The sequence below is a fragment of the Meriones unguiculatus genome, chromosome 2 (genome assembly GCF_030254825.1).
Source record: "Meriones unguiculatus strain TT.TT164.6M chromosome 2, Bangor_MerUng_6.1, whole genome shotgun sequence".
Taxonomy (NCBI): Eukaryota; Metazoa; Chordata; class Mammalia; order Rodentia; family Muridae; genus Meriones; species Meriones unguiculatus.
Window position 1 is genome coordinate 948,982 of NC_083350.1, and position 20,978 is coordinate 969,959.

The 20,978-nt window shown below is 36.3% G+C and overlaps 1 protein-coding gene across 2 annotated transcripts in view; it reads left to right on the forward strand.

Moving 5' to 3' along the window:
* Dok6 (docking protein 6) overlaps nt 1–20,978 on the forward strand; it is a 528,294-nt gene that overhangs the window by 303,530 nt on the left and 203,786 nt on the right. For both annotated transcript variants that reach the window (XM_060376955.1, XM_060376954.1), the window contains exon 4: nt 19,887–20,006. In XM_060376955.1, the coding sequence (XP_060232938.1) occupies nt 19,887–20,006 (120 nt within the window). The remainder of the gene's footprint in view (nt 1–19,886; nt 20,007–20,978) is intronic.

The following is a 20,978-nucleotide window of genomic DNA, read 5'->3' on the forward strand; positions in this document are numbered from 1 at the left end:
GGGGAAGATCTTTTCCCAGTCTGGAGGCTGTCATTTTGTTCTGACAACAGTATCTTTTGCTTTACAGAAGCTTTTCAGTTTCATGAGGTCCCATTTATTGATTGTTGCTCTTAGAGCCTGTGCTGTTGGTGTTCTGTTCAAGAAGTTGTCTTCTGTGCCAATGAATTTAAGGTTCTTCCCCACTTTTTCTTCTAAGAGATTTAGTGTGTCTGGTTTTATGTTGAGGTCTTTGATCCACCTGGACTTTAGTTTGTGCAGGGTGATAAATAGAGATCTATTTGCATTTTTCTGAATGTAGACATCCAGTTGGACCAGGACCATTTGTAGAAGATAGTATCATTTTTTCATTGAATGGTTTTGTCAAAAATCAAGTAGCAATAAGTATGTGAGTTTATTTCTGGGTCTGTCTTCATTTCGGTTCCCTTGATACACTATTCTGTTTCTGTGCCAATACCATGCAGTTTTTATTACTATTGCTCTGTAGTACAGCTTGAGATCAGGGATGGAAATGCCTCCAGAAAATCTGTTGTTGTACAGGATCATTTTGGAAATTTTGGGTTTTTTGTTTCTCCATATGAAGTTGACAATTTTTCTCTCAAGATCTATGAAGAATTGTGTTGGTGTTTTGATGGGAATTGCATTGAATAGTAGATTGCTTTTGGCAGGATGGCCATTTTCACTGTTAATCCTACTGATCCATGAGCATGGGAGATCTTTCCATCTTCTGATATCTTCTTCAATTTCTTTCTTCAGAGACTTGAAGTTTTTTTCATACAGGTCTTTCACTTGCTTGTTTAGAATCACCCCAAGGTACTTTATGGTATTGGTGGCCTATTGTGAAGAGTGTTGTTTCCCTAATTTCTTTCCCTCCCTTTTGTCTTTGGTATACAGGAATGCTTCTGATTTTTTTGAGTTGATTTTGTAACCAATCACTTTGCTGAAGGTGTTTATCAGCTGAAGGAGTTCTCTGGTTGACTTTTTAGGGTCGCTTGTGTATACTATCATATCATCTGAGAACATTGATGCAAAAATACTCAATAAAATACTTGCAAGCCGAATCCACCATGTCCAAGTAAGCTTCATCCAGGCATGCAGGGGTGGTTCAACATACGGAAATCCATCAATGGAATCCATCATATAAACAAACTGAAAGAAAAAAACCCACATGATTATTTCCTTAGATGCCAAAAAAAGCATTTGACAAAATCCAACACCCATTAATGTGTAAAATCTTAGAGAGATCAGGGATACAAGGCACATACCTAAACATAGTAAAGGCAATATACAGCAAGCCTATAATTAACATCAAACTAAATGGAGAGAAATTTAAATCAATCACACTGAAATCAGGGACAAGGCAAGGCTACCTACTCTCTCCATATCTCTTCAACATAGTACTCGAAGTCCTAGCTAAAGCAATAAGACAGCTAAAGGAGATCAAGTGGATACAAATCAGAAAGGAAGAGGTCAAAGTTTCACTATTCGCAAATAGACTAACAATTTTAAGCAAGAGATTGTCTGACTATTTTATGCATGGCCTGTCAGGACCCCCTTTCTCCCTTGATTATGTTTCTATAAATTTCATGAATTTATTTTTATTGAATTGCTGTATTTATTTATTTTAATTGGTATACCCCGTTTAGGTTTCATTGTGACATTTTCACACAAAATTTATTTTTGTCTATTATTGTTCTCATTCTCTTCCATCCTTATGAATCCCCATCGCACCTTTCAGCTTTCATGTTTTATGTGTCCTATTGCCAGCCTCAATTTCCTCAATACTTTTTCTCTTCCACTGGTTTCCCTTCTAATTTCACTGCGTATGCCCACATTCATGCCTGGTTACATACATACACAGAAAGATTATTGTTTTTGTAGTTCTGTTTTAAAAGGTGGGTTTAATAATATTACAAGAATAAAATTGGCCAGTATTAATTAGGCATCTGTTGCTTGTTAGTGTGTCTATACAGCCTTGAATTTAACTTGTTCTTTCTCACAATAATTTTATACTGTATCTTAGTTAATTATCTATTGTAATATGACATCAAGATTAATTATAAAGGAAATTCTTTAATTCGGGGTTTTTGTTTTGTCTTGAATTGTAGTATTTTTATTACAATCATCCCTTCAACATATACTACTGATGATATGTCTCTACTCAGTACATATTTTCTCAGAATTTGAGAGTATAATTTCTATACTGTGAATTATTTATGACTTCTTACATATTTTTCTGTAATCCAGTAATCAAGGTGTATTTTGAAGTTAAGACATATTAAGTTCTATGCATTTTTAAATAGATTTAGAAAAAAACATTTCTGAATTTGTAAAATTAATTTTACTACATTAATATTTCATACCACTTAAACAAAGATTATTATGATCTATACAGTAGGAACCACTATTGGTGAGCTGGAAATTTTTGGACGCAACAAATATTAAGTGATATGGGCATGGTACCACCACACATTATTTGTCTTGGTTAAAGCAGTTTCTTCAAAAGAGCTGTTGCTTCTGCAATTATCTGTATTGGGCTAAACTTCTGATCAGAGGCTTTGTGAAGAAACTACGATTATGTATCTGGTTCTGTGGCCAGGACTGAAGAACACATCACTTACATGAACGAAAGTCAGACCAGTGAATTCCAAATTTGTATTAAACACAAAACCAGAAAATACAGAAATAAAATTAATGTCAGACAAGTGTATACATTTAGATTCTATGTTTATAGGTTGATTAGATAAATATATATAATCTTAAAACAAAAGCTTTCAGACATGAAGGTAGAGATCTTATCCTTAACATCTAACCTGCTGAGTCTCAGAAAAGAAGTTTCTCCCAGCTTGACTTTGTCTATCTGGATTCTCCAAAGCTTCCTGATCTACCCTTTAATCAAATGACCTCCAGGACACTTGTCCTAAACCTTCGCAATGAAATCCAGCCAGATATTATTATTTAAGAGGTTACAAGCAATGTTCAGGAAAATGTTTTGTTTTGTTTTGTTTTTGTTTTTTATGGTCAGAGAAGTTTGGAGAATACAATGTTATATGCCTTCCTTTTTGAAGATTTATCAAGTGCATTTACATATTAAAGGATTTAAAATGAGGTAAAAGCAATAGAAAACCACTCTTGTTCTTATTTAATTCAGTAATTACCAAAGTTATGAGCCTACATAATTCCATTTTATTTCTCTCTTAAATGCCAATCCCCTACTCCCCTGGAATGTTTCATCCTCCCACCATTCAGAGAGGAAGAATCATGATATCAATAACTGTGAAGCATCGATGTGGTACATTTGTGTTCAGAAAATTTAGTGTTAGAAGGACTTGTTCTCCCTTTTAAATAGCTTCTGGCATGGTGGTGGGGCACATGGGGAAAAATAGCTGGCCCACAATCATAGTCCAGTGCTACACAGACATTTTATCACTAAAATACATTGTTTCTTCTACCCACCTCCCTGTATACGAGCTTGAAAAGATGTGCTCTACCAAGAACCTAGAAAATAATGGTTTCCCTCTTCTCTCTTCATTTAACACTAAGTTATAAGTTTATTTTAGTAGTTCAATAATTTTTGAGGAAGACAGTTGATAATGTTTTTTGTCCAACTTCTTTTACCTCTGTTTCTGTTTTTGTTTTCTTTTCAAAGATCTCATTGGAGATCTTTTAAGCGGATGTGACCTATTGTTGCCCAGCACCTACTGCTTTCTGCTAACAAATGCTGGTTTCAAGCAATTGAGCATATTGCCTCAAACCCACTACTGTTATGAAGACATCAAAGATCCTAAATCCCCACTCAATGATTTTCTATTGCTTTATGGTTTTCCAGAACAGGAAACTTTTTTCTAAGGACCTAAATTTGACAATTTTTGTTCATCATATGGCACTTATAGACACTATTTAACTTTGGTGTTGTCATGGAAAAACAGTATTAGGAAATAAGCCAACAAGCATAAAATCAGGGTGTGGTGGCTCACATCTTTAATCCCAGCACACAGGAGGAAGAGGCAATCAGATCTCTGTGAGTTTGAGGCCAGCCTGGTCTACAAAGTGAGTCCAAGACAGCCAAGGCTACACAGAGAAACCCTGTCTTGAAACGTCCTCCCAAAACAAACAAACAAGCATAAAACACTCACATTTTGTCAGTTCTATTCTATCATAATATTTGTTGAGTCATTTATCTTTTTACTGATGCATAGGCAAAACACAGACTCCAATGGTTTTGTTGTTATTTGGAGTGAGGCTTAGGAATCTGAATTTCTTTATTCAAACAAATGCAGTGGTTTCTTATTTTTCCTTGTATTATTAGAGCAACACAGAGAGTTATTTCCAAGTTTAACTAATTAGTAACAGTTTGTGCTAAGTCAACTTTGAGTCAAAGGACCTTAATATTTGTTTTCAGTTTGGCTTGACACGTTTATTTTATTTGATTGAGTTTGCTTTTTAACTCTTGAATGATTTATAATTGGTTGATTTTGGTTTACAGATCCAAATAACAGCAAGAAGGTTCTAGCATTATTCAATAAAGGAGCTAAATAGCTATAAAGCTGGAGACTGGTTTAGTCAGTCAAATCTTTGCCATACAAGTGTAAGGACTTGTGTTCAGACCTTTGGCCCCAATATAAAACAGTGAGTGAGGTGGTCCTCACCTGTAATCTCCATTCCTGGCAGAAGAAACAAGACTATCTCTGAGGCTTGCTGGCCCCCAGTCCAGCTGAGTCAGTGAGATAGAGGCTCAGTGACTGATCCTATCTCACACACTAAGATAGAGATTAACTGAGGAAGACAGCAGATATTTAATGGTACCCTTCACATGCATGAGTGTTCATACATAAATGCATCTGAACACATGGACACAAATGAACTCATATGCACAGATATCACAACATAACATGGATACTTAAGACAGTCATTTTTTATACAGCACTCAAAATAAAACTGACATTGATGTGATTTCATACAGTAGACAAAGACAACACTTAAAATTCTAGGAATCAGAACTTTAGTTTCCTTTTTGTAGAAAATAAAAGCAAGGCTCAAATCACATGGTCTTTACTTTTTCTCACACCTCAGGAAGAAGAATGAATTTAAGCCTAACAGCTTAAGTCAGGAAAAGGAAAATGACCACAAATTTTCTGTGGGAATCCACATCTGGAGAGTTCCCTGACGAAATGCAATCTTAGCATTGTATTTTGCATTCTTTTGTTTTGTATTTTTAACAAGGTCTTTTTTTTAAATTAACACAAACTAGTCTGGTACTCACCATTTCAGCTGGACTGAAATTCACATCAATCCTCCTGCCTCAACCTACTGAGAGCCAGGATTGCAGACTGCAAGTGTAAGACAGTCCATCTTGCTAGATCTTGGAATCAGTGGATACTTCTCTACCATTGGGAAGCAAACCTTATAATATCACTCAAGTGCCTGCTGATCCTCTGATTCCTGGAGAAGACTCTTCATAGCACTGAAGGTCCTCCTTTGCTTTATCATAAATACAGAATTCACACTTGAAGAGGCTATAGAAGCTTTTAGGGGAGAGAATGAGGCCAACACAAGGAAGAATACCCAGGAAAGCTAGATCTCCTTGGCCTGTGATAAGTGTAAAATCTCTCCAGGAGTTACCCTGCAATGCATCCTGAAAACGCCACTGTTACCCTGGCTTTGGTCTCTGTCCACAGTTGCAGAAGTACAGTGTCTATGTGCCCCCTTCTCATGTAAGAGGATATAAAGTGCCTGCTCCACTCAATTATCCTTGCTCTCCTCAGGTCTGTCTTTTTCATGAAAAAACTAAAACTTTTTGTAACAAACAAAAAGTTTCTGATAACATTATTGAAGGAGTTTGGCATTGTTTAAAATAAACCATTGGTAAGAGATTACTTAAATATTTAGTGAAAAGCACTCAGCAAAAGACATGGTTACAGAATGAGTTTTATTTATTTGTAAAGCCACAAAATAAGAAAAGAATCTTTTGACGTCTTAGTTTTCACAATAAATAAAAACACTCAGTCATTTCTTAAAAGAATTGATTCCCCATAAAGGGGAGACCATTTGGGAATGAAGCATCCCTTCTATTATGCCTCTTCTTTTGGGGCGACAGTTTGCCTCTATCACTGTCTATCGATGCCACTAATACCAGAAAATAAGTAAACTTCTGCTTCAAGCAGAAACATTTTGCTATCTGACAGCCTTGTGGATATGACCTAAGGTACTTCTCCTTGAGGCTTTATTGTAGTTTTGGACAGAGAGACTCCAAATGGCCATACAACAAGACTTAGAGCTCAATGTATCAGAAAGTTTACATCTATCTCACTTTAAAATGCTCATCTTACACAATAATGTCTTTCTTATAATAAAGATGAGATAAAAATTACACAATTTAAAACCAGGAACATTTATGAGAGGTTACAGACTGAGGATATTCTATGAGGTAACACATTGAGAACACAATTTGGAAGACACAAAGGAAGCTAACAAGAAAACATATAGGGATACCAGATCGTAGTAATATTTTATCTTATTTGTAAACCACACACTTAACTCTCTGTGTCCCCTCTCCTACCTTGTTTCCCCTCTTTTTATTCCTCATTTGGGTCCTCTGTCTTGGTTAATAATGGTGGGGGAAGACAAAAGGGCCCCGGAAGTGACAGGAGCTCCACAAGAAAAACATCAGAGCCAACTAAGGGACTGCGAGGGGAGGAAGGAAGGTGCTACAAAGATGTAAAGTGGAAAAAATAAATAAATGAGAAAAAAATTCGAAATATGTGTAATTGCTTGGTATAAACTTGTCTCAGCCTTAGTCTTGCTGAGGCTTCTCATAAAAATGTGGTATATTACATATATGACACACTTTTACATTTCAATATTCAGTCACAGTCTATATGAGTATACCTCATTACCTGTATTTTCCAGAAACTGTTACAGAGAATGCAGAAAGAGAAAGAATGAAATGTATCAGAGTATTTTCAGATTGTGGAAATATGTGTTTCTTCTCTTTTTAAAAGACTTTTACAAGTGTACCTCTTAGAGATCAACTCCCAGCCATTTTGTATTAAACAGATGGCAAAAATGCTGAGGCTGCAAGTTAGATGAGCTGCCAACCATAATTTCTCTTATTTCTTACTCACTGCAGAAAACACAAGGCCATGTCTGATAAGGCCCTGCATTTGAAAGCCACAACTTGTACACTGTAATGTCTCACTGTAATAAAATAGTTCTTTTGTTTTAAAATGCTTGATATGTTCTTTTCTTTTTAATCTAAAAATACTTTCAAAATTTTAAGTCTGATTTTCTGCATGTACATAACAAAACCATGATTACACTTATTATATCACAAAGATTTTAGTTTCAGATGGCTATTTTATTTAGAATATTTTCACTATCTCAATGTTGAGAATGTCTTTTTCACATAAAATTTAAAATAATCAAAATAAATAGCTTATTAACATGCTAGATTTGTGACTTACAATTACAGGATATGAAGGAATTAAAAAGTGTGTATTCAATGTCCAATGTAAGCCCATGTCTAAGACTTCCCTCTTTTGACTGTTTGGCCCTTATGCTCATTTTCCCTTGTCTAAATGCCAATACTCATACACTTTATATCTAAATGGAGTTTGTAGACAAAGATCATAATAGCCATCCTGTTCCCATTAGTAGTATAAAGAGCTATTGATGCAGTTTGGAATAGTAGTATTTTTTTTTCTTTATTTCTTGGGTCAGTAAGGAAGATTAAGTCCCTGGAAGTTTTCAGATGTGTAAAATGTTTTTAAAATAAAAAAATAACGTGAGCTGAATATTTTACTAAAAGTAAGACTTGTTTTGTTATAACTAAGTGTACAATCCCACTGGAGCAAAAGATGGGAGATTCTTGTATCTCAAGAACTCCCATTGTAGGGGATTTTTCCCAGATTTTGTTAGAATCCACACACTTCATGTTTAAAAGGCTAATACACAATGGAAACCCCTAAAGTAAGAAATATATTAATAGTTTTCAACACTTATCACTGATAAAATATTGGTACATGGTGAGCAGTATAGATGGAGAAGGGGAAATAGTGTTATTATAATCTCAAAAACATTTATAAAAGGAGGGAAAGAAGAAAGGAAAAAAAGAAAGGAAAGAAGGAAAAGAACAAAGTGAAAAATCAAAGTTTTAACACAAAGACACCATACATATTTAGAAAAGGGAATGTAAGATAATTAATTTCAATGACAAAAATTATATAAACTTCATAATGTTAACAGTGTGAGAGAATCTGAATGTATGTAAAATATTAAAAAATTGTCATTTTCTTTACCTTTCTGGGCAATGTAAATGTCATTAATTTAAAGCTAACAAAAAGAATAAAATAAACCTTTATTATAAGCCTAGATTTCTACTTCTTTGTAGAGCCACTGACATGAGGCTAAAATCAATGTCCCCACAAACAATCCAGAAACAACTTTGTGTTAATTTCCCTTATAAGAATACGTACATAAAATGAAAACTCACTGCTTTGTTACTGCTTTAAAATCCCAATATGATAGTTAACAATTTTTTTTTACTATGCTCACTTTGTTATTATTATTAACATGTTACAGTTTATTTCAATTTGTATCCCAGCTGAGCTCCTCCCCCTCATCTCCTCCCAATCCCACCCTTCCTCCCTCCTCTCCCCCTATACTCCTTCCCTAGTCCACTGGTATGGGAGGTCCTCCTCCCCTTTCTATTTGGCATGGCCTACCAGGTCTCATCACTTGTCCCTGGGCATTTGGGAGAAAGAGGCAGGTGGATTTCTGTCAGTTTGAGGCCAGCCTGGTCAAAATAATAAGTTCCAGGATGGCCAGGGCTACACACAGAAGCCATGTCTCAAGAAACAAACAAACAAAATTATCAAAACTCTATAATTTCTGTAAATTAGCTGTGAGTCTTACCTTTCTCCCCACTGTCTGGGTGATTTTACATGAAATTACTCCTTCCTTTGGTTGTAGTTTTACAGGAGGGTCAATCTAGAAATTAGACAGGGAAGGGCATCAAAGTGACCCCCTCCCTATAAAAGGGTAGCAGGGTCTCTAACTATGATCTGGTCCAATGGCCAAGAAATGCAGTCATAAACCATTTATCATGTGGTAGCTGATCTTGTCAGCTTACTGGGATTTAGAATCAGCTCTAGGTATGTTAGTGACGGTGTTTACAAAAAGGGTTAACAGAACAGGAAAACACACAGCATGTAATTTGGTCCCCAGTTGGCGGCTGTTTGGGCAAGATTAACAGGTACGGTACGACCTTGTTTAAAGAGGCACATGGGGCCTTAAAGAGCCTCACTCTATCAAAGTGTTCTCTGTGCCTACTGCTTGTGGTTTTAGATGTGAGCACTCAGCTGCTGCTCCAGCAACATGTCTGTCTGCATCTCTGTTGTAACTTCCCCACCTGGTGGCAATGGACTTCTAACCCTCTGGAACTGTGGGTCCCAAATAATCTTTTGCTCTTATTGTTGTCTTGGTCATGGTATTTTATCACATCAAGAAAAGAATAACAATACACATCTTAAATGTTGGACACACCATTAGGTGGTCTTGTGTATTGGAATAATAAAAAGGAGAAAGGAAAATAATCAATGTTCATCTTCTCTGCTTCTTGACTATAGGCCCAATGTGGTCAGCAGTCTCCTCCTGTCCTATCATATTAACCATAGCAGACTCTGTCTTCAAAATGTGAGCCAATTAAAAAATGTGGTACAGAGCTAAACCAAGAATTCTCAACAGAGGAATATCAAATGGGGGAAAACACTTAAAGAAATGTTCAACCTCTTTAGTCATGAAGGAAATGAAAATCAAAACAACACTGAGATTCCACCCCACATTCATTGGAATGGCTAATCAAAAACTCAAGTGACAACACATGCTGGAGAGGGTGTGGGAGAAAGGAGAACCCTCCTCCATTGCTGGTTGGAATATAATCTTGTACAACCACTAGGGTAAGATAGAAGAGGAGGAGGTCCTCCCCTATCAGTGGACTATGGAAGGGGCAAAAGGGGAAGAAGATGGAGGATGAGTAGGATTGAGAGGAGACAAGGGATGGGGCTATAGCCTGGATACAAACTAAGTAAATTGTAATAAATAAATAATTATTTTTTAAAAGAAAAAATCAAATAAACACTAAACTTGTGGTTATTTCAACTATGTTAGGAAGCTAAGAATAAAATAACCTTGTGAAAAATAGTGAAAAGTCCAGAAGAGACTCATGATTCGTTAATAAGTGTTCTCAGAATACCTTATGAAAAGCTGTTGATTTTCTCTTTGGTATTAATCTATATTTTTTAGTTTTGGAATCTTCATAAATTTTCAATCCTGCTTTCTAATATAGTAGCTGAGAAAGATAAACCATTTTGACAGGTGGAACTTCTGTGTTATATAAGGTTTGTGTCACTGAAATGTCTCGGGGTCACTGCTATTCTTAGTGCTCTGAAAGGTCACTTGATTTCTCCTTTTTTTTACTGTAAGGTTTTATGACTTCAATAGTATTTTCTTGGTAATTACTTCTGTTAATTTTTCAGTCTGATAATACTGAAACTTATCCTACTAACTGTATATTGAACTACCATGACAAAGAGCCTAATTTATCATCTATTTTAACATCTTGCTCTAATCTGTAGAATGTTGATATTCTCAAATTTGTCATCTGTTTCACTATTCTAATGCCTGATGCTGCATTTTTTTTTGTTTTGTACATGTCTATTTATACACTTATATGCAATATGGCATAGGTTCTAAATATTTTTAAATAAGAGATGTGAAAGTAAGTTGAAGACTTACTTTCGGAAATATTAATAGATTCTTAGAATTAAAAGTCTTAATAAAATAAGTGTAATATTAGAGATATAGGCAATCAGTCATTCACATACATTTTCCATGAACATTAAAAATTTTCCTAATTCCATAGTATTTATAAATGCATTCTTATATAAATGACACAATGATTCCTGTAATTATTGATATGAATAGATTGGTTCAATTGAAATAATACACATTTTTTTTCTTTTTTAATTCTTTAAAATTTTATTAATTACACTTTATTCACTTTGTATCCTTCCATGAACCCCTTCCTCCTCCCCTCCTAATCCCACCTTCCCTCTGATGTTGCATTTTTATATCTAAATAATTGTGCTACTTTATTGATGCTTCTTTTGGTGTTTCATCTTATCAGATATTATTCATTGAAATGTTGAGATATTTTTATCATACCATTAAAAAGCTAGTTACATTATCAATATGGAATGCTCTCTAATCATACATACAAAAAATGAAACAAAATAAAACAAAAGTCAGTACTATACTATTTGTGAAAAACTATGCATGCCATGTCAGTAATGTGTAAGGGCTTGTCTTCACAGAAAAATAAGACGTGGTAATTACACTACAAAACAAAAAGAACAATCACATCTACCCCACCTTTTCACTTGAGGCCCTTATTCTGACTCATCTGCCATTTTGAAATTAACATCTTCTTGCATTATGAGAAATTTTATACTCGTGTAATTCAATAGCTTTTTTCAAAATTAGATCTATCTTCTTAAGATTATGAAAATGGTCAGGTTTTACACGTTTTGCTTTTTCTTTTTTAACACTTGATGGTAGACTGAACCAAGCTATTCAGATATTATAGGCAAGCTTCTACCCCTAAGCTATATTGCTAGTTTTTCTGTACTTTTTTTCTCAAACTTGTACAAACTTTCCCCTATGGATATATATTATCATTCCCCTCACCTCTACAATCAAATTCTTGGCTCTTTCTAAAGCAGTCAAATCTCTCCCTCCTCTTATCCCCTCACAGTGTCATCATCCACTACAGTCTCTTTTCTGAACCATCTGCTCACAAAAAAACAGATAAGCAAGGTATCTTACTAAATTAATATTTTAAGTTGTTTTATTATTCAGCCAGGATTTAAGACAAAAAATTTAAAAAGAAACTAATATAAGTTACCTTGAAATAGAAATTTGTTAGCAGAAGCACAAAGGGACAGTGTCCTTTGATCACAGACAGCACCCTCATGACCTTGATTGTTAGCTCCTCTTAGAACTATAATGACTTCCACAAGCACTGATTCCCTAGGGTTTTGTTTTTTTAATTAAATTGAGCAATCTGAAGGTACTTTTCTCTTACTACTGAGGATTGTCGTCTCTTAATTCTGCTTTCAAGCCAATCCATAAAACAGAAGGCTGTTATTTGCCTAAAACAGACCTAGAAATATAAAATAACTTATTTGATGAAAACCAGAAGAGTTTTCAGACATTTTTTACTCTTTCAAAAATTCTTGATTTATGGACTCCCACCTATAAAGAAATAGATTTTAATATGTTGTCACTTAGACCTGATGGGACCTGGGATAATGGAGCAGTTAAATGAGGTGGAATAAACCCCACGCAATTGCCAACTTTATTCAGAGCATAAGACAATGTATACTCTGAGTGTTAAAGGGAGTTACATGAGCAGTATGTGCAATCACAAGGACAGGACATGCTCTTGCACATGGCCCACAAACCCGTGTACATGGTAGATAAGACCTTACACATGGTGGACAGGCCTCACATGGTGAAAACATTTTTTCCATAGAAACATATAAACAAATAACAATAAACAGTAGAAATGAAACTCTGAAGTAAGCTCACTCCTACCCACAACACCTGAGAGGGACATGAAAACACATTCCAAGAATAATTCTTTGTTTTTGAAGAGACTGAGATCACAAGACTCATGTCTTATTTTCTTAGAGTTTTCTCAGAAACACCAAAATTTTCCTCACATGGATAGCACACAGTGAGGGATATTTTTCTGCTACCAAAGAGAGAAGATTAACACTTGAGCATACAGTGAATCAGTGAGGAAATTTTAGCTACCACTGAGTACCCAGATTTATGCTTCATGTGTCCTTTGCCATTTCCCTTTTAATCTCTTTGATAGGTAGATGAACTATTTTTCACTGATCTATACAAAAGTAGCAACCTACAGCAGATGATTCTCCTTTTATTATTTTTTTATTTTTTATATTAATTATAGTTTATTCACTTTGTATCCCAGCTGTAGCACCCTCCCTCGTTCCTTCCCATCCCGATCCTCCCTCCCTTATCTCCTCCCATTCCCCTCTCCATGTCCACTGATAGGAGAGGACCTCCTCCCCTTCCATCTGACCCTAGCTTATCATGTCTCATCAGGACTGGCTGCACTGTCTTCCTCTGTGGCCTGGCAAGGCTGCTCCCCCCTCAGGGGGGTGGACAAAGAGCCAGGCACTGAGTTCATGTCAAAGACAGTCCCTGTTCCCCTTAGTAGGGTGCCCACTTGGAGACTGAGCTACCATGGGCTACATCTGAGCAGGGGGTCTAGGTTATCTCCATGCATGGTCCTTGGTTGGAGAATCAGTCTCAGAAAACACCCCTGTGTCCAGATATTTTGGTTCTGTTGCTCTCCTTGTAGATTATTCTTATCATGGAAGATTATTATTTAAAAAAATCATAACTACACACATTCACTAGTTACCTTAGTTATCTTCCAGATGACTTGTGTCTTTTTTTTTTAAGCCTACCTGGGTATCTCTCACATGTAAGTGCTTTCTATTTATTTATTTATTTATTTTTATTATTAGTTACATTTTATTAACTCTGTATCCCAGCTGTATCCCACTCCCTCATTCCCTCCCAAACCCTCCCTCCCTCCCTCATCTTCTCCCTTTCATCTAAGCATCTGAAGAACAAAGTCTCTGGGAGAAAGTGACAAAAGTGAAAAGAAAAAAAATACTAACATGCTTTTGTTTCCGAAAAAGATACCACATGCTATTATTCCATAGGTTTTGTCATAATATATTTTTAAACATTAATTTAGGAATTAATTTCTGAGGAATGGAACATTTTTCACAGTGATCAACTGTATATTTGGTTGAGCAGCCAGAAATAAAGCCAAGAACACCACAGAAACAAGCAAACTGATCATTAAATGCAGTGATAGGAATGGAGCTCCAGGATACTGAGGATGGAAATAGACCATTGTCATAGAGAAAAAAACACATTCTGAAATGTCTTAGAAAATATGTAAAATTAATTTCCATCTTAATGTGCCTGTGGTGATTTATGACAATATTGTTTGTCAAAGCATTGGGTCACTGTGAGATATTCAGTATTACTAGGGGGACAATCAGAAATCTCGATGTTTACAATAATCAGAAATTATAAAATGGTTCAATTTTTTGATGATTTAAGGGTATCCCCTATAAGGCATATTCTTCTTATTACTATGTATAATTTTAAGACATTATTGAACCTGTTCAAGAGATACTGCCATGTGAGTCAGAAAGAAGCAAATATGTTACTTGCTGATATGGTCCCAACTTCCTTTTAGAAAAGGTTTTCCCGTAATCATATTCCCATCTCTAAAACACACACACATTCATCCACACATATGTGCATGTACATGCGCATTCATTCACACACACACATACACATGGACACACAGAGACACTTGCAATGTAATTTTCATACCACTTAAAAGTGTTGATTTCTGTTCTTTTTGTGTTCTTTGTATAATTCTAAGTTTTTCTGTCTTTTGTTCACCTCCATATGAAAGCACTTTGCAATGCACTCTTGACAGGCAGAGAAATATTACATTTGATTATTTTGTCAATTACTACTATTTTTTATTTGTTACTCTGGAAAACAAGTAAGTAAAATTTCTAGTTGACTGTCTGGAAACCTAACCTAGCTCTTACAATTCAGAAAATAAGAAAGATAATAGACTGAGGTTTCCAATAAAATTTTGCTATCTCAAGTTTCTGTTAAACCAAAGAAAATAAGTTGTGATTATCTTGATAAACAATTAGATACACTTAAGTAGTAGCTCATTTTGTTTACCTTTCTCAGGAATTTCACTGACATGTCTATACAGAACATAAAAATTTGACCCAAACAAAACTATTTGTTCCCAAAATCTGAGAAGATCAGTTATTTGAATTTGACAATGAAGTAAAGTGCTATTTTGTACATGCTAAACAGAGATGCAATCATTTGGTGCCTGCTGAAGTACTGTCCATGCTTTAAGGAAGAAGAATGGAAGATCCCCAAATACACACTGCTTTATATCTTTTATACAAAAATGAAAGAAAGCTCTATATTCTCTAGGCAATGGTCTATGGAGAAATATTTTTTTTTAGTTTACAGCAAAGCCTGTATTTAATACTTCAATAAATATGGAGATAACCTTGATCACCCGATTATAGAAAATGGTAAAAGGCAATAGTACAATTAAAATCATGGCATGCAGAGAAGACAGGAGGATTGCTTTACCTGTACTTTCCTGAGACTTCTCCTGCAAGCTAAAGGCAGTGAGGGCTGGTTACAGTGATTTAGAATTGCCACACAAAATTGATCTTGGCTGCATTGTATAATAAAGGAGCCTGTGACCAATACCATGCTTTTTAATTCTGCAATGGGAGTTTTACCTGATGTAGATATTTCTAGACAGTTGATGGAATTTTTCAAAGTATATTACATTTTAGATCATTTAACTTTAATGTCATTTTTATAAGCTCAGATTCAGTAAAAGCAATAAAGCTTAGATGTCATCATTTACTCAAAAGGCCTTTATTAGGATATTCAAAGTAAACACCTTTTTCTTTGTTAAAAAGCACACAATCTCCCTGTCTTAAATCTCTGCAGAAAGGAAATGGAAGAAACAGATGCCCAGATATGAACCAATATATTGACCTGAAATTTTTGTTTTGCACGTCACTTCTCTCCACAAACAAACCCATTTTTCACATCTTTCACCTTTTTCTTTTTGTCTTGCTATTCTGGTATACCTTCCAATTTTCCTTTTGAAAATCACCGTATTTCTTAATTTAGTGTTATTTATGATAAAATATTTGAGTTTCTAGTATAGAGTTTGGAGCTTAAGCCCAGCCACAACCTGATGGGTTAAAGGTGCTTAATGAAAAAATACTCCTTTCATGAGGAGAAAATTACAGAAACCTTTGTGAAACATTTAATGTCTCTTTATTCACAAAGGCATCTAATTATTTGCGTAATGGGTGTAGACTAAGAAGTCTGATATGTAAAATAAATGACAAAAGGCAATAGGTCTATTTCAATTTCATTTGAAATGAACCTCTGCTTTATAAAAAAAGAAAAGAAAAATGGCATGTATACACACATATGCACATGAGACAGAGGCAGAAAGGCAAGGAGAGAGAGAGAGAAAAGCATAAAGCATAAATTATAGCCCACTTGTAAAGTTCTTTTCTGCCTCATAAAAGGTCATGAGTTATTATGAAACATCAGATTCACAGAAAAATACTAATTAATTAAAAAGAATAAGTTAAACTCATAGTCATAGAAAACAGAATATTATAACATACAGAGCTTACTTAAGAAAAAAAATAAGAAACATGGCTGCTGAAGGTTTGGTTATGAGTCTTAGTATCTGCTTTGATAGACTGCTAGGTAGAGTCTTTCAGAAGCCCTCTGTGGTAGGCTCCTATCCTGTTACTTGTTTTCTCCTACGTCCAATGCACATTCCATTTGTCTTTCTAAGTGAGGATTGATCATCTTACCCCAACCTTCCGTAGAGTGCAGGGAATCATATGAAAGAAGGGGGAGTTACTATGACATGGAGATGATAGGAGATACACAGGACCAAATATATCTGGGCACAGAGGTCTTTTCTGTGACTGATACTCCACTAAAGACCATGTATGGATATAACCTAGAACCTCTGCTCGCACGTAGCCCGTGGTAGCTCAGTAACCAAGTGGGTGACCCTAGTAAGGGGAACAGGGACTATTTCTGACATGAACTCAATGGCAGGCTCTTTGACCTCCCCATCCCCCAAGGGAGGAGCAGTCCTGCTAGGCCACAGAGGAGGACTTTGCAGCCAGTCCTGAAGATACCTGATAAACCAGGGTCAGATGAAAGGGGAGGAGGTTCTCCCCAATCAGTGGACTTGGAAAGGGGCAAGGAGAAGATGAGGGAGGTAGGGTGGCATTGGGAGGGAATGAGGGAGCAAGATACAGAGTTAATAAAATGTAAATAATAATTAAAATTAAAAAACGAAAAGAAAAGATAACATGACTGCATTACTGAAAAAGGGACGGTCAATGCTGGCTAGAGGAAGGGATGGTATGTTTGTTATTGTGTAACCAGCACAAGTTGCCCATATCCTAGGAAACAACCTCTGACTCATGCTTATGTAGGATCATCATTAAACTCAGTGGGTAACACACATTCAAAGACTTGAGAGTAGGAAGGGCACTTGCTGGGAAGAGGAGGGTTTGGGCTTGTAGAGGTGGTAGAACTCGGATCACTTGAGTGGGTTGCCAGAGCCTCAAGCCAGAAGCTCAATTCTGGAGACAGAGAGATCCTAATAAATCATATTCTGCAACTGGCTCATAGAAAGCAAAGGAAAACAGCAATGTTGAAGTCAGGAAAGGAATTTAATACTCCACTTGATCATATAGGAAGACAGAACAATAATCTTTATCTCTTTTTGGGGGGAACTGGTATGAACTTTGGATTAAACAACCAAAGAACTAAAGGAGGGTATAAGTACTGACTTGGTCAACTGTGATCTGGTTGAACATTTTTTCAGTTCTGTATGAGGATTCTGAGAATTATTGCATGAAGGGATATCTACTTTTCATACTGAAATCACTGTATCACAGTTGAGCAGCCTCTGTTCCCATTATAGGCAATTATTCCCATGAAGGAGCAGTTGTTTACATTATGGGGCAGTTGTTCTGGTTTGGGGCAGCTGTTCCAATTACGGAGCAATTTTCCCATTATGGGGCAGTTATTCTCATTATGGGGTAGTTAATCCCATTACGGGTTGGTTGTTCCTACTCAGAAAGATCAGCTTCATAAGGAAGTGATCTGCTTACTGGTTTCTGAATCAAAGGTAACTACATGTTTCAGGTTATGACTTGAAGATTGTTAGCACATTCCAGAGGTCAGGAAAAGGATATTGTAAATATCCTGACAATTTTTGGGACTTTGGTTACTGTTATCTTGGTTTCTTCAACCATGAATGAAGGAGATTACCATTTTCTGATGGATACCCCTTAAATGACTAACATACCCACATGCAGAGATGAGTAGGACTCTGACTGTAATGAAATATATACAAAATAAAGCCATAAATATTAAGATAGCTAAACAACACTAGAGGTAGATAAAATGCCTCTTATAATTCAAATGTCAGGGCCATTGTTTTTTATTGTGTCGTAAGATGCATGATCTTTCTGCTTTATGTACTAGGGAATGTTGTGATTGACATAAAACTATACCGAAACAGCAAATCTGTCTTTACATCACATTGATCAAGCCTGTTTTTGATGCTAGGACAGTGTGAACAAACTGAGGAGGGAAATATCACATGATTTTGCTTGAGTTGGCCATCAAAGAAAAAAAATTGATATGCAAATCCCTTCAGTCAATAAAATCTGTCACAGATAACTTTTTATGGGAAGTTTAAAATGCCAAGGCAAAGGTTGAAGTGTCATCCACAAAGAGCAAGAGATTTGATAGAAATCTACATTACATAGTTCCAGTACAGATTTATTCTGCATGGAAAAGTCAGAAGCTTCTCTGGGCAGGTGCCAATACAAAAGTTTTGGCCTAGTTTTTCTATTGTGATTTTGGAGATTGTCCCTGAATATTAAACCTTGACTTTTCCAAAAATTTGCAAAGTACCTTGGCTACTTGACTCGTATTCTGTCATCACTTGAACCCTCATTCACAAGGACTTCATGTTAGTACTTTAGTAGCTCATGCAAATAAAGGCCCAAGAGCTTTTCTACTATAGGATTCCGGATAAACGAGAGATAATCTGGTATTTCTAGCAATGAAAGAGAAGTGTCTTGTGAATAAGAAGAGTCATGAGGTAATCCAAACAAGAACAAAGAGCGAATCAGTTGTTGAGTGATTGTGCAGGCACTTTGCCCGTGTACAGTAGGCACTTTCTGACTTTGCTATGGCAGAAAACATGACTGAAAAGAGGACTGATTTATTTTGGCTGGTGATTCAAAAGATATCAATAAATCCATCACAACTACAAGGTCATGGGGGGGATCTTGGTCCTCAGCAGTGAGAATGCTGGGTAGTTGTTTGTTATAAGATGCAAACTAAATATTAGAGTCCTTTGGGTGACTGGAAGTAAGCCCCTTCTCCAGGAAATCTACCTCCTCTAGAGGATGACACATTCTGAGGTAGTGGTTCTCAACCTTCCTAACACTGTGACCACTTAACACAGTTCCTCAGGCTGTGGTCATCCCTAAAATTATTTTTTGCTGCTAATTCATTACTGTAAATTTGCTACTGTTGTGAATCATACTGTAAATCTCTGATATGCACTGTTAGGCAAACCCTGCGAAAGGTTGTTTGCACAACCTCACCAAACAGTGTCAGCATCAAGGGACTAAATATTCAAACATATGAGTTCGTAGAACACATTTTATGTAGACATTATGGCAAAATCATAACACCTCTCACCTCTTTTTGGTAAAGAAATGCCAATACATACAAAAGTAATTCCATTCTCAGGCAGACTCGTGATCCAATGCAATACCCACTGAGTGGGAGTCTAACCCTCCAGTTACACACCTCAGAAGCAGAAGCAGAGAAAGTCACATGCTCAATACAGTTTTTCTTTCAACTGTTCATATGTACATTTCACACACACACATGTACACACACACATTCACACACAGAGAGACACCACAAATAACAATTTAAAATTATAAGAAATATTTGTAGAAAATTTTCCAACTTCCTCAATATAGTTTTGTTCAGTCCTTGACAGTTTCTTGAGGAGAAGTTCAGGATGCATTTACCTACTTTATGTGCCCTGTACTGACACGAGTGCTTATTTTCAGAGCTGGAAGCTGAGGAGTGGTGCAAACACCTTTGCATGGAATGCCTGGGGACGAGGCTGAATGATATCAGCCTAGGGGAGCCTGACCTTCTGGCAGCTGGGGTGCAACGGGAACAGAATGGTGAGTGAGTACCCGCTTTTCTATTTTGTCAGGGGGCTGACACCAGAAAAGAAAAGAGCTTTCTCAGCACATTCAGGCATTAGAGGAGTTTATTCTCCTTAAGGATGTGGCCCCTGGTCATGAACAAACTCTTGTGAAATACACAGAGCCAAGAGTACATGAGCAGAACAAATCAAAAATGATGGGCTAAAAAGTAAATGAGGACACAAAAGTTTAGTATATATGGAAGCAAGGTGTAGCTGGGAAGTATTAGAGGCAGGCAGTGAATATAATCAAAACACAGCATAGGGAGTTCTCCAAGAATTAGTACAAATATCGTGACTAGACCCCTGGGTCTTCTATTCGGTTCCATTGATCCTCCTTTCTGTTTCTATGCCAATACCATGCAGTTTTTATTATTGCTCTGTAGTACAGCTTGAGATCGGGGATGGAGATACCCCCGGGTGATCTGTTGTACAGGATCGTTTTGGAGATTCTGGGTTTTTGTTTCTCCATAAGAAACTGAGAATCTTTCTTTCAAGGTTTGTAAAGAATTGAGTTGGTGTTTTGATGGGAATTGCCTTGAATCTGTAGATTGCTTTTGGCAGGACCGCCATTTTCACAGTGTTAATCCTACCAATCCATGAGCACGGGAGACCTTTCCATCTTCTGATATCTTCTTCAATTTCTTTCTTCAGAGACTTAAAGTTTTTTTCAAACAGATCTTTCACTTGCTTGATTAGAGTTACCCCATGGTACTTTATGTTATTAGTGGCTATTGTGAAGGGTGTTGTTTCCCTGATTTCTTTTTCAGCCCTTTTGTCATTGGTATACAGTAGGGCTTCTGGGTTTTTTTTGTGTTTGTTTGTTTTTGTTTTTCTTTATTAATTATGCTATATTCACTTTGTATCCCCCCACCCTGTGGTTCTCTCCCTCCTCCCTTCCCAATCCCTCCCTTCCTCCACCTTCTGCATGCATGCCTCTCCCCAAGTC